This window comes from Anoplopoma fimbria, chromosome 21, assembly GCF_027596085.1.
Source record: "Anoplopoma fimbria isolate UVic2021 breed Golden Eagle Sablefish chromosome 21, Afim_UVic_2022, whole genome shotgun sequence".
Classification (NCBI taxonomy): Eukaryota; Metazoa; Chordata; class Actinopteri; order Perciformes; family Anoplopomatidae; genus Anoplopoma; species Anoplopoma fimbria.
In genome coordinates, this window is record NC_072469.1 from 22,170,058 (window position 1) to 22,184,017 (window position 13,960).

The following is a 13,960-nucleotide window of genomic DNA, read 5'->3' on the forward strand; positions in this document are numbered from 1 at the left end:
TAAAACATTGTGTAAATGTCAAATACCTTTTTTAAATAAAATAAAACAAACTGCAGTAGCTTTTTTTCACCTGAATACTTGGAAGACAAAAGTACTTTTAGTGGAATCCACTCCTGAATAAATGAAGGGGAGATGCCATTTTGGAGCCATTGACTAGTTCGGTGAAAACCAATGAGAGTCACGGCTGAGATGACAACTCCCATTAGGTGTGTTCCTCCCAACAGGTGAGATGCACATGCTCAGGGCATCAGAGGCTCCAACGCTGTGTGGGACAAACCGGGACATCTTTGACTTTCTTATTTATGTTATTAACTCGGACACTTGAAGAGAAGAGAAGAGAAGAGAGGAGAAGAGAAGAGAAGAGAAGAGGAGAAGAGAGGAGAGGAGAGGTCCTGGGTCCACTCCGTGCCGGGTAAGTGACAGACAACAACAGTCTGCTGTCTGTCGTTGACCCGCGTGTGGAGACATGTTGGAGTTCAGCTCGTGTGTTCATGTGGCTGTGCGTAGAGGTATTTACACCTACACCTACACCTAGATCTGATAGACGTTTGATCATGTGGGCTTTGTGTGATAAGACTTCTCAGAGATAGTCATGATAGCTCCAATCCGCCGACACGATCTGATAGCACACAAGAAGTTTGGGAATGTATCATATGATGGAAAGTTTCTTAGAATTTGTATAAATGATTTAAACGTTGTGACATTAATCCATTATTTTAAATATATTTTTCCATGTCATATAAGTGCACAAAGGTTTCTGTTCTTTGGAATGACTTGGCTTCTTCCTCCATTTCACACTCCTAGTCAAACAGGTTCTGGAGCAGTGATCATGACTTCCCCTGTGGTGCTGGATATCCTAGTGTCATGACATTTACCTGCCGAGGTTCAGATCATGTTATAGTTCAACTCTCAATTTGTCTTTTTCCAGTCTCTCCTTATGACACTGCTGGAGAGATCATCAACCTGCAGCAGAGTTAAAGAAGTTTCACAGAATAACTTTTTTTCTTTTTCTTTATTTGAGCAGCGCAGCAGAGCAGATGGACCAGATATCCAACCGCTCAGGAGTGGGCAGTGATGATATTACAGATGAGTCGACATCCATGGTGGATGTCAGGTGGAGCTCTGATGAAGAGGTAAAAAAATAAAATAAAAAAACAACAACACTGTCCAAATTAACACAAAGCTACTGCTGCTGGTAAATGACCAACTGCTCCTTCATATACGTCACTTAAGTCATGCAGATCTAGTATAATTTATAATAAATAATAAAAAAAAGAATGTCATGGAAACATTGATCTGCTCTCTCGTGAGTCAGATTTATCACACCATGTTTCACCTCACACAAGTGGGATTGCTGTTGTGTCTTTGACGCAAAGCCCAAAAGGCTCACAATGCTGTTTATCATCTGTGCCATCTCACAGGAGGGGATGTCTGTCTGTCTGTCTTCCCCTTTTAACCCCTGGTCAGGATTATAGCTTATCCTTTGTTTGTTTTTTCTGTATAGAGAAAGAAAGAACAGATGTGCTTTGCTTCATTCGTGTCTCAGTACCAGTAATGTTTCCATGTCCTCCACCAGAGCTCCGACCCTCAGGGACAGTGTCTTGCAGCACCTCAAACTCCTCTGCCGACCTACAAACAGAGGTTGGAAGAGTTTAAGAAGTTGTTCAAAGAACTGCCGGAGTCAGAAAGACTCCTAGTGGGTGAGTTATATTAAGACTGCTTCTCATTGAATTATAGTGTTGGTCCATGATACAGATGTTTATTCTATTATTTGTATTGATGATAGTCTTTACTGAGATCCGTTATTTCAATTTTCGACATTTCAAGCTAATAAAAATACAAAATAGTCCTTGTTTTAAAAAAAACAATTCCAAAGTGGAAATGCCTCTTAAAAGGTAGTAAGGATTTAGAATAATCCTTACAGCGTGAACAGCTTTTTAACATGTGAGACAACAATTTTCATAAAAGATGAAATGAAACAAACAATACATAATGTTTATTGCATTTGTGGTATCTGGTTCAAGAAAAACCTTAGTCACATGATTACGTCACTGGCCAATATTTCAACCAAGTACCCTATATTTATCTTAAACCCCCCTTAAAGACAGCCTAAAACGTTTTGCAACACTGTGATAAAATCCAATACTCTGTACCTGCGTTTTTTAATGTGTCATCAAAGATAAGGCTCCATGTTTAGAGCTACACTGTTGCATTTAATGGAAAATGATGTGATGGAATAGAAGTGTGACCCCCATAACTATGAGCATGACACAGGAGCATTTTTGACTAGAATTTAAAATGAATCTTAAAAATCTTTGAAGATAAATATCTGTATTTGTGTGTATGTATGAATGTAAATTGAACTTTAAATGGTTCCATGTTGTCTTTATCTAAAGTGAATTGTAAGAAGGTAAATCACACTACAGCTCCCACACCATCCTATCACAGTGGCCCGTTTTATAAATATAGCGTGTCACATTGTGTCACCTCAGGCACATTAATTTATATGAATGATTTCAGCAATCCTATATATTTTCCCCCAGACTACCCGTGTGCCCTCCAGCGGGACATCCTCCTTCAGGGACGCCTCTACCTCGCAGAGAACTGGCTCTGTTTCTACAGCAATGTGTTTCGGGGTACAAAGGTAATTAGAGAATGGAGGAGGGCAGAGGAGAAAAAGGGAGGTTGTGCAGTCTAGAAACAAATTGTGTTCACATTAATGGAACCGCAAATGTGTGGACAAAGCAACCAGATATATGTGCAAGATAATATTATATTATATAGCTATTCATTTGAATTCTTCTTTAATGTACATTATAGTAATGATGGTTATTTATTTTCACACTGCTCACACTTTACTACCTTCTAAAAATACAGTGTGCAAAATTCTAAAGGAAATATTCCCCCTAAAACAATGGATTAAAACAGTTATAGTTCAATTTCTGAGCCTCTTATTGTTGATTTGTTGCTGTATTTTATTGTCTGTATGTTTTTCTCAAGATATGATATGTAAAATATCATTATTAATAAATATTCAGCAATACAAAATACACACAATGAATATCAGATTTTAGTTTTCAGTTCCTCAAAAACAAATGGCAAGAAATGCTAGTTTGCAATGACGTGCAACATATAAACAACCGAGCTCCAACAGAAAAATAGCAAGTAAGAAACACTTATTGCAACACTTGTGGCAGTCGACCGTATGCTAATGCAACATTCCTGATGTGAGCAGTTCAAACCTCTCTTTGGGAGTTTCTAAAAGTCATTATACGATGTCATCACAATTTAACTTCTGGGCAAAGGAGGATCTAGTTTACAACATTGGTATCCAAAGGTTGATATTTTTCATTATATCATTATTTGATAAGCATGTGTGCACTGACTACTCACCTTTTCTTATAGATAATACTGACTCTTAAAGACATCATGACAATGACCAGGGAGAAAACAGCTCGCCTGATTCCCAATGCTATCCAGATCTGCACAAGCACAGAGAAGGTGTGTTAGAAGAGAGAAGAGTTTATTTCACAATTGATGAACACATAATCAAATACTTTATATCTCTTTACTTCTTCACCTGCAGTTCTTCTTCACGTCCTTCTCGGCAAGAGAGAAAAGTTACCAGGGTGTTTTCCGCATGTGGCAAAACACCCTGTTGGACAAGGTACGGTCTTCCCCCACTTGCCTGCTGTTACCTTATACAGTCTCCTAACTGCAGACACTCATCAGAACAATGTTCATTCCTCATGTGGGAGTAACCACTGTTCATGCATGCTCAACAATAGTCCCTGCTTCATACCTCACCTCAGTCCCATGTATAACAAACACTGTCAACACATAGACTTTTGCTGTTGGACAATAACTTCACTGCTGTGACTAAATGCCTCATGGACGACCAGCAGCTCTGTGACTTTACCCCATTTAGCAGCAGTTATCTAATCAGTCCAGAGTGCATATCATTCTGCCCTATTTTCCTTTGAGGTTATTACTGCTGCTTTGCTATTGCAGGTAGGGTAAAGATCTGCTCGCAGCGGTACTGCAGGGTTTGCGCAGAAGTCCAACAGACACAAGCTTTTGTTAATTGTTCCACTTACTGAGGTGCTGTGATTGGAATCATTTACCTACATGTATGTGAGGAATATAGTTAAAGTTAAACCCAGTACAGCGCAGTCACCTTTTATTTGTGTACAGCCAACTCTCTACACTGTAAACAGTTTAAAAGGTCTATACATTTCTTATTGTTTGCACGTGAGTTGAATTTGAAACACTTAAACGGCATTGAGGCCTCTGAAGTGTAATGGCTGAAAACGTATGATAATATAATTGCAATTTTAAGCACCAGAGGCAGTTGAGAATCACATTACATTCTTCCACTAACAATGAAAACTAATGATCAAGAGAGAAACTTATATTAATGCAATTGTCTTAGCAACGGGAAAAAAAAGTATCAACAGGGTTCGATTTCATGGAAACCTTCAAAAAATGACTTAAAAGTGTCTGGTGATGTGTAGAGGCTAAAAGCAAAAGTGAGTCAGCTAAGACATGAAAGCAGTTTAACATTCCATGAAGTGGAAGTGGCATAGATGTTATTTATTACGCTCATATACTGGAACTATTCACCTCCAGCAGTTTACAGATGTAGTCAAAAATGAAACCACCAGCTCAGCCGTCCTTATTTGGAGAATAAGAAGATATTAAATCTCAAAAGGACTACCCTTTAAAAAAATTAAAGTAAAAACTCAAGATTATAGATAATATTAAAGGAACATATTATTATGTACGCTTTATAATATCTTGTTTTTAAAAGGGAGAAACTATAGACAGGCACTAGGGGACGAGTCTGCGGGGATCTGCAGCACAAACACCTGTATGACGACATCCCGTCGAGAGGTCATTGACCTCTCAGGTGTGGCCACGCAGCCTGTGACGCGGAGCACACGACGCTGCGACTCTGTGGACGGAAGAGTCTGAACGGAGCAGTCTGGACGGGTAGAACCAGCTTTCATTACCGGTTCTTACTTTATTATCGCGCTGTCAATCTGGGCGGCGCGTCTTTACGGCTGAACTCAGTCAGGACTTCCTGAATGCGCGTCCAGGTTAGAGACAGACAGACAGAGAGACAGAGAGAGAGAGAGACAGACAGAGAGACAGAGAGAGAGACAGACAGAGAGACAGACAGACAGAGAGACAGAGAGACAGAGAGACAGACAGAGAGACAGACAGACAGACAGTCGATCCTCACAGCTGCGGGGGAAACATGTCGTCTGATAAGTAAGTAAGTCCGTGTAGATGTTAAACTCTGTTCAATGTGGTTCCATATGGCAACAAAAAACCCGTGTTGATTTCCTGTCGGGTAACAGACCTAAAACAATAGAGACTGTTTGTATCTCTTTTGTTGTAACTTGTAACTGAGTTTGTTGTGCATATTGTGGATTCCATCTGTCAAAGCAAGAGGCGTCATTATGCAAGAGGAAGAGATATGCACAGGATCTGGTTTCCAAACAAGACTACGCGGTTTATATTTCCATAGTTTGACAAACTTTTTCCCTTTTTCTCCTCCTGGCTTTTAGCCTCTGACCAGCTTGGAGTTGTGGCAGATGGTCAAACAGCATTATGGGAATGACCTGGGCCTGAGCCACGAGGAGATGGAGAGCTTACAGATGGCAGCAGAATCAAGAATGCAGACCAGGTAACACACTCCCACCTGCACACCCATCCTCGCACACTTTATAAAAAAACAACAACAAAAACAAGTGCTGTGCTTTGACACCACCTGTGTGTTTTTGGTCAGCCTGACAGTGAGGCCTGGTGGTGATGACGGTCTAGTGAGGCTGGAGCGCCCTCCTTCACTCCGCCTCAATGGGGTGGAGCCTGGGCCTTTAGAGACCTCCAGTCCTCAGGGGGAGGACTTTCCTTCCCCTCTCGGCTCGCAGAACTCTCCCATCACGGTATAGAAAGTATTTCCTTCATTGCGTAGTCTGTGCACATCTAAATCTTTTCCCGCCTCATCGGTTTGCACCTCCCTCCAGCAGGATGACTCTCGCAGCACCCCGTCTCTGCGGCGCAGCCCTGCTCCTTCGCTGGACCGCCTCGCCCCAGAACGGGTTTCCAAACACTCCTCTCTTGACCTCAACGCCAACGAGAACGACGGGTCTGAGCAGACGGGTTCAGAAAGCATCGAGGATGGTAAGAGGAGGCTGTGGAGGATGCTTAAGCTCATATGTTGTACTTTTGTGTTTTTAATGTTTGTCCTCTGTCTCTAAACTTTTTTTGCTTCATCAGTGGAGGAGCGAGTGGGTTTGCCCCAGGTACAGGGTCGACTCTATCTAAACAAGGTGTTCCACATCAGCGCCAGCAAGATGTTTGAGCTGCTCTTCACCGACTCCAGCTTCACCCGCAGGTTCATGAACGTCAGGAAGACAACCAGTAAGTGTTCAACTGTTTTAATCTAAATTCAAAGCCGTAACCAGGGAGGGTGTTCCTGTATACACTGTTGCGTTGCTTATCTGTTGGTTACAATGTTTATCTATATGATCCATCCTAAATAAATTAACCCTATTGTTTTATGCCATTCCTGTAACTAATTTATTCACTAGTTCTTGGTTATATAAGCTTTCACGTGTCATATTCAAACTGTCCTTTGTGTTATCAGACGCCAGCTTTACTGCTTGGCAAAAAGACGCCGCAGGAAACATGAAGCGGAGTCTGAACTATACAGTAACCATAAGCAATCCTCTGATTGGCAAGTTCTCCACGGCTACAGAGAACCAGGTGTGTTTACATCGCTGTCAATGGTCTCTGTGCGCCTGAATGGATGATTAATCATGTATTTGTACTTCAATTATCTCTCAGACGCTGTACAAAGAATCCAGGGATGGTCAGTATTACCTGGTGGACTCCGAGGTGTTCACTCATGACGTTCCCTATCACGATTACTTCTACATTCAAAATCGGTACTACATCATAAGTAGCTCAAAGCGGAAGTGTCGACTCAGGTAAGGTATTATGATTATCTCATGATCTTGACTCATGTCTCATGACTTTTTGTTTTAAGTGACTTGCCATTTAATATGTCTGTTGTGCTGCCAGGGTTTATACCGATGTGAAATACAAGAAGCAGCCATGGGGCCTGGTTAAGTCTTTCATCACCAAAAACTCCTGGAGCGGCATAGAAGAAAACTTTCGACAGCTGGGTAAGTAAAAAAATGAAGTTTGCCCTGGTGTGCAGAAGAGTGAGTTCACAGTCTAATTTCCTTGGCTTGTGTTTTATTTAATCTCTTATCTGATATGAATGTTTCCTCCAACGCACGTCAGGCTTTGCAGCAGTGAATTATTATTATTATACAGCTGCATTTTCAAGGAAGGATAACGGAATATAATGGTCAATCTGACCTGCATCAGCCATTTAAAGTGTACTGAGCTTGAGCACGAAACCTTCATGAATTCGTTCAATTTTCTGAAAAGGTTTTTTTTTTTTTTTTTTTAGTTACTTAATAAGCAGACCTGTTTTTCTAGCTCATTTCAGTCCTACAACAGCCTCAAATATTGGATTTATTTCGTTTTTTTTTTTTTTTTTTTGTCAAAGCATTTCATTTATTGATTGATTGCCGGGGTTGTAAAGAGAATTTCAACAAATTGAACAAAAAAGGTTTCTAAAATACATTACCCACCCTAGCTTTAACCCTGCTCACTTCTGACCTATATTTGACACTGTTACAGGGGCAGAACTGCTGGAGGAGGAAGCGGAGATGAATCAAGGAGGTGGAGACTCTGGGAAGACGGCTGGGCTTCGGAGGAGGAGGCGGACTTATAGCCGGACTCTGCCAGAGCACATGAAGCCCAACAAGCAGTACGGACCAGACCCTGAACAGCACAGAGATGGCAACATGGGTAAATGACACACGTATTGTTTATAATAGCTTTAAAGAAATGGGTTTGTTCAATACCACTCCCATGCCCTGAGCTCACTAATGCTAATTATATCTTGTTTGTATAAAGAGAAGTTGTGGCTTCACAGGGTGTTTATGTGCTCAAGTTATTGACTTTCTGGAGTCACCAAGAGTTGGCAAGGAAGCCAATACCTATGTTGAATACACTTCCTGTAAGTCGCTTTGGATAAAAGCGTCTGCTAAATGACTGTAATGTAATGTAATGTAATGTAATGTAATGAAGCCACTGTGCCCCGGCAAGAAATAATTCAGCAAAGTAACGCCATAAAATTACATTTTGTTTTGAATACGTTTTTGTTTTTTTAACGGACAGTTTCCCACCTTTTTATTCTAAGCGAATCAACTCTTTGTCCCAGCCTTATTTTAACTAAGATAAGAATGTATCAATCATCTCATCTAAGTTTTGTGTGCAACTTTTAAACTAAAATGTTGAACTATAACTACAAGGCTGCTTGGTTGAGATTTTAACCATTTACTCAACAGTTCAAATAATTGTTAGTAGTTAATGATGCAGAAAGTGTTTGAATGTACACTTTAAAGTACCAACACGTTAAAATGGAGACTGTTGAGCAGCTGCGACAAAACCTTGAAAACAAATGTCTATTGTGCAATCTGCATGTCAGACAACAACCGCCGCTGCTATATAGACGAGTCACTGTCTCGTTGGCTTGCAACCTTGACACACCCACAAAACGGCACCATCTACATCTCAGGCCGTTGCAAAATGCTGCACACTATAAAGTGAAAATATCTTCTAACCAGAAAAATGTTGCAAACTAGTGCCACACTTTCTCATATTGACTGCAACCAAGGTTTTGTTTTCAAACACTCAGCATGTTTTATTTATATATTTTTTTATCCATCATTTATTGATCTGTCCTGCTGTATTTCAGGCCCCATCGAAATGAACAACCTGCAGAGATGGAATACTACGACCTTAGTAGCTGGCATGAGTGTGATGTAAGTCAACAACCTGGAAACACGCATATGAAACAATGAGGGTTGAATTGTGTATAAGGATTGCAAATTGTGCCAGTATTCTGTTTTCTGGTGTTCGCATGCTTTCTTCAAACATTTGTCTCTCTAAGCGATCGGATTAAAATGATCTGTGCTTTCTGTCTCTTTCAGTTTGCTGATTCTGATGGTGATGAATCTGGGTCTGTTTTTTAAGTTGTGGGCCATGGAGGACGTAGCCCACCGCATGTACGTTAGCACAAAGCAACGGCTGAGGGAGCGGAGTGAGGCCAGGTCAGATCACTTTCTGTTCCTTTGCTAAATGCATATTTCTTTGGATTTTTACACCTTGATAAGTCATCTGTCAGACAGTAACTACTGTATATCAGTAGTTGCCATGATCACTCAGAAAGCAGAAGTCTTGTTGTGGGTGGAGAGGGGGAAGGAATTTGGTCTTCCTCCACTTCTTTTTGGTCTGTGGCGTTTGAGCAGCCCACATACTTACAAGAGAGCTCTTGCTGTAATGACTCACAATGTTGAAACCATCTGTTTATCAGCCGCAGTAACTGTGGTTATGTAAATGACATTTTCTCGCCTCTGTGTTCCTCCATTCTTAGCCCTCTTCTAACATGTCCTTGAATTGTGATTGTCTGCGTTTTATGTAGCTAATCTGAATAATTTATTTTGCACATAAGAATAATCACATTTATTTTTTGTTTGTTTTTTTGGTAGCTTGGCCTCTGAATATCAGTCCAGACAGGGACCAGAGTATCGGACCATAGAGGATGCGCAGCTGCTAAAAAATGTACTGCAGGACTCCATCAACCTTTTAGAACAGGTATGAATTCATAGCTGCACCTTTTTTTTTAAAAACACCTTTTTAAAAACATAAAGCAGGTGTTCTAGCTGCTGAGTCAGTTGTTGTTCTTCTTCTCATCGCAGCTCCGCAGCTCTCTGGTGGTGCTGCAGCAAACCTTTACTTCTGCCAATCAGACAGCAGCACCACAGTGATGCTCCACACCTGGTAACTCCAGAGTCCCCGGCCCCGTGGAGGACAAAATAAATAAATAAATAAATAAATAAAAGGACTGCAGAAGTGAACTGCCTCTGAGGAAATCTCTGGTATCCAGTGACGTTGCCATGTAGACATCCCCAGACCACTGACGTGCCATGTGTTGCCAGGGGTTACAAGTCCCAAAGCCTGTGGCAGAGCATCAGGTGCCTGGATGTTTTTAAAGCTGTGGACTGACTGCTGCAAGGGAAAAAGTTGCATCAGAGTCAGCTGCACATGGAGAACAGTAGCTTCAGGTTTCTGCAGGGTGCTATAGTCAGCTCCCTCGGCTGGCGTCTTCTTCACTCTTTCCTTTAAATAGTGGCGCTGAATTTCAGGAAAACGCCTTACTATGTGCTATCGGAAATGCTTTTATTTTATTCCAGGGATGTGAATCAATATTATTTAAAACAGCTATTTTCTCTATGTACTTTTTTGCACATATTTTAATTTTTGCACAAGTGCCTCGTAGATTAGGCCGTTTTAGATATCTATTTTAATTTTTTCCAATAAATATTGTAGAATCAGTGACTAAAATTTGTAATAATGTAATACTGTATTTGAGCGAAATCTGGTGAACAGAAGGTACTGCTGACAGTGTGCCTTTTCTTTTTTTTTTTTTACACCACATATATGATTAATTTTCCTCGTTCACTTGTACATGAAATCACAGTTTTTATGTACTTTATTTTTTCTTGTTCTACACTGTGAACCAAGTATAATATATTAGTTTAATTGTAAATTCTAGGTGAAGGGTCAGTGAGACACTCTCAGGTTATCTTCACACTGTCAACACTAGATGTAAGTTTGTTCTGGGATTTCCAAATTAATATGAACACTATTGTCTTTTTTTTAAATGAATTGTTGGTGACATGCCCCTACAATTGCCTTGTTTGATGTTTACAGTGTTGCTATCACCCATCATTTTGTTCAGCTGTTCTTACTTGAAGCCAACTCTGCAAGTGACCACTTGTTTAAAATTGGTTGGTGTTTTGTAGATTTCAAGTCATATTGACATTTTAAACAAGAATCATTAGAAGTTCTGCCAACATTTTCAAGGTACAACATAATAAAGCTGCAAATTATTATTTTCATCAATTATTTTCTTGATGAATTGTTATTGTCTCTAAAAATATCTCAATATTATATTGCTCTAAAAAATAGTTTAAATAAAAATGTCCATAAAAGCAGCTGACATTTTTTAGTGCCTTGTTTTATTCAACCATCCCACAAAGATTCAGTTTACTATTAAGAGACCAAACACAAAGTAAATTCAACATTTTAGAATCTGTTAATTTGAATCATTTACTTTAGAAGTTACTGAAATGATTATTCAATTATCAGACTACAGACCACGGAGAGAAGCTGCAGGCTGAAAACAAGCTCATGTTTAAATATTGGCTACTAAATAGTTGTTTTGTTTGCTTTGTTATCTGTTTATTATTCTTAAAGCTGAACTGCTGAACTTCTCTAAGAATCTGGCTAGACCAATAGTACTAGAATGTATTCTATTCAACCAAGATTGCTGATTTGTTTTTTAGTTTTGTTGTATGATGCTGGGAACTGCACACTGTACGCTGCTGCTGGAAACAGAAGCGTACAACTAAATGGGAGTAAAGCCAAATGTGTCTTTGTCCCTTTGTGAGAGGTGAAATATGAGACCTTTTAGACAGTCTTTAATTATTGACCACTAGCATGTCCTTATTTACTCCAAGAGGGAATATCATATTGCCTTTATAGGCTGGCCTTAAGACACGGTGGAAATTAGTTTATACTGGAAATCTCCTGTTTACTGTATGTGTACAGACTTTAATAAAAGTTCATGTAATCTATAGTGGTGCAAAGTAACTACATTTATTTAAGTACTGTACTTTTGAGGCACTTGTATTGTTTAGCCTACTTCTCTGTATTTCAAAATGGAATATTGTATACTTTACTCCACCGTGTTTAAAGCTAATTGCTTTAAACATTTAGATTATTCATACAAAACAAAACACCTTTTATATTATGATGCATTTCTTATAAAGTCATTTTAGTCTATAATGGAGTCGTTATCCACTATTTTTTCAAAACATGAGTGACATAAAGTGCAGTTAGAATATGTACTTCAGCATGATTTCAATGCACGTCTACAGTACCAGTCAAAAGTTTGGACACACCTTCTCATTCAATGGTTTTTCTTTATTTTTATTTTTTTCCTACATTGATATTGAAGACATCCAAACTATGAAGGAACACATATGGAATTATGTGGTAAACAAACAAATGCTCAACAAACCAGAATATGTTTTATATTTTAGATTCTTCACAGTAGTTGAATGAGAAGGTGTGTCCAGACTTTAGACTGGTACTGTATATGTTTTAAGTCTCAAAAAAAAAGTATAAAGGCTACTCTTACTGCACATTTTTTTATGTTATGAAACTATATACCACATATAGCCAGAATGAACTTTACTGTATACCATTTAGTTTTTTGCACGGTTAGATTCTGAACTGCTCAACTATAAAGTAGCATTTAGTCACATGGGTGTATGTGTGGGTGTATGTGTGTATGTGTGTGTGTGTGTATGTGTGGGTGTATGTGTGTGTATGTGTGGGTGTATGTGTGGGTGTATGTGTGGGTGTATGTGTGTGTGTGTGTATGTGTGTGTGTATGTGTGTGTGTATGTGTGTATGTGTGTGTGTATGTGGGTGTATGTGTGTGTGTATGTGTGTGTGTGTGTGTGTGTGTGTATGTGTGTGTGTGTGTAGTATTGCTCCTTTGACGTCAGGAGGAAACTGTTTGTGTGTATGTGCCACAGGTGTATGTGTATGTGGGTGTATGTGTGTGTGTATATGTGGACCTGTGTATGTGACCTGTGTGTATGAGTGTGGGTGTATGTGAGTAATGTGTGTGTAATGTGTGTGTGTGTGTGTGTGTGTGTGTGTAATGTGTGTGTGTATGTGTGTGTGTAATGAGACCTGAACCAGTAATGTCCGTGAACCAGTAATGAGACCTGGCAGGGACCTCATTGCTCCTTTGACGTCAGGAGGGAAACTGTTTCGGGGGCAGAGCCACAGGACGTCACCCAAAGTCCAACAAAGAGACCTGAACCGGATGAGAAAAGTAATGACCTGAACCAGTAATGAGACCTGAACCAGTAATGAGTCCTGAACCAGTAATGAGACCTGAACCAGTAATGAGACCTGAACCAGTAATGAGTCCTGAACCAGTAATGAGACCTGAACCAGTAATGAGACCTGAACCAGTAATGAGACCTGAACCAGTAATGAGTCCTGAACCAGTAATGAGTCCTGAACCAGTAATGAGACCTGAACCAGTAATGAGTCCTGAACCAGTAATGAGACCTGAACCAGTAATGAGTCCTGAACCAGTAATGAGACCTGAACCAGTAATGAGTCCTGAACCAGTAATGAGTCCTGAACCAGTAATGAGACCTGAACCAGTAATGAGTCCTGAACCAGTAATGAGTCCTGAACCAGTAATGAGTCCTGAACCAGTAATGAGACCTGAACCAGTAATGAGTCCTGAACCAGTAATGAGTCCTGAACCAGTAATGAGTCCTGAACCAGTAATGAGACCTGAACCAGTAATGAGACCTGAACCAGTAATGAGTCCTGAACCAGTAATGAGTCCTGAACCAGTGAAATGAGTCCTGAACCAGTAATGAGACCTGAACCAGTAATGAGACCTGAACCAGTAATGAGACCTGAACCAGTAATGAGTCCTGAACCAGTAATGAGTCCTGAACCAGTAATGAGACCTGAACCAGACTGACCGCCTCTGTTATTCTTTATGCGTGACGCGGTCCGGGAAACACCGGTGACGTCAGCAGCTGCCAAGAGAAAGACTTCCGGTGAGGAGGAAACATACCCGGTGATACTCACAGAAACCCTAACCCTAACCATACCCGGTGATACTCACAGAAACCCTAACCCTAAACATACCCGGTGAGGAGGAAACATACCCGGTGATATTCACAGAAACCCTAACCCCTACCCG

General features: G+C 40.2%; 1 protein-coding gene across 3 annotated transcripts; it reads left to right on the forward strand.

The window, feature by feature from the left end:
• The first annotated feature begins 168 nt into the window (after nt 1-168).
• On the forward strand, nt 169-11,362 carry gramd1c (GRAM domain containing 1c). 3 transcript variants are annotated; one of them, XM_054622529.1, is made up of 18 exons: nt 169-412; nt 1,025-1,133; nt 1,577-1,700; nt 2,544-2,644; nt 3,406-3,501; nt 3,587-3,667; nt 5,574-5,692; nt 5,795-5,951; nt 6,033-6,189; nt 6,286-6,429; nt 6,656-6,774; nt 6,856-6,998; nt 7,093-7,196; nt 7,723-7,893; nt 8,846-8,912; nt 9,081-9,200; nt 9,639-9,744; nt 9,849-11,362. In XM_054622529.1, exons 1-18 carry the CDS (start codon nt 303-305, stop codon nt 9,915-9,917), a joined length of 2,097 nt encoding a protein of 698 aa, XP_054478504.1. In that variant the 5' UTR covers nt 169-302; the 3' UTR covers nt 9,918-11,362. The 3 variants fall into 3 exon arrangements, with proteins under 3 accessions (XP_054478504.1, XP_054478505.1, XP_054478506.1); XM_054622530.1 differs by having other exon boundaries at nt 6,036-6,189; XM_054622531.1 differs by lacking the exon at nt 169-412 and adding an exon at nt 478-509.
• The last annotated feature ends 2,598 nt before the right edge of the window (nt 11,363-13,960 follow it).

What these genes read in the sequence shown, in the direction of transcription:
- gramd1c (XM_054622529.1), top strand. Translation starts at nt 303, where the DNA reads ATGTTATTAACTCGGACACTTGAAGAGAAGAGAAGAGAAGAGAGGAGA. An exon ending in AAGCGGAAGTGTCGACTCAG is followed by an intron (nt 6,999 to 7,092) that starts GTAAGGTATTAT and finishes TTGTGCTGCCAG; the next exon opens with GGTTTATACCGATGTGAAAT. An exon ending in AGGGAGCGGAGTGAGGCCAG is followed by an intron (nt 9,201 to 9,638) that starts GTCAGATCACTT and finishes TTTTTTTGGTAG; the next exon opens with CTTGGCCTCTGAATATCAGT.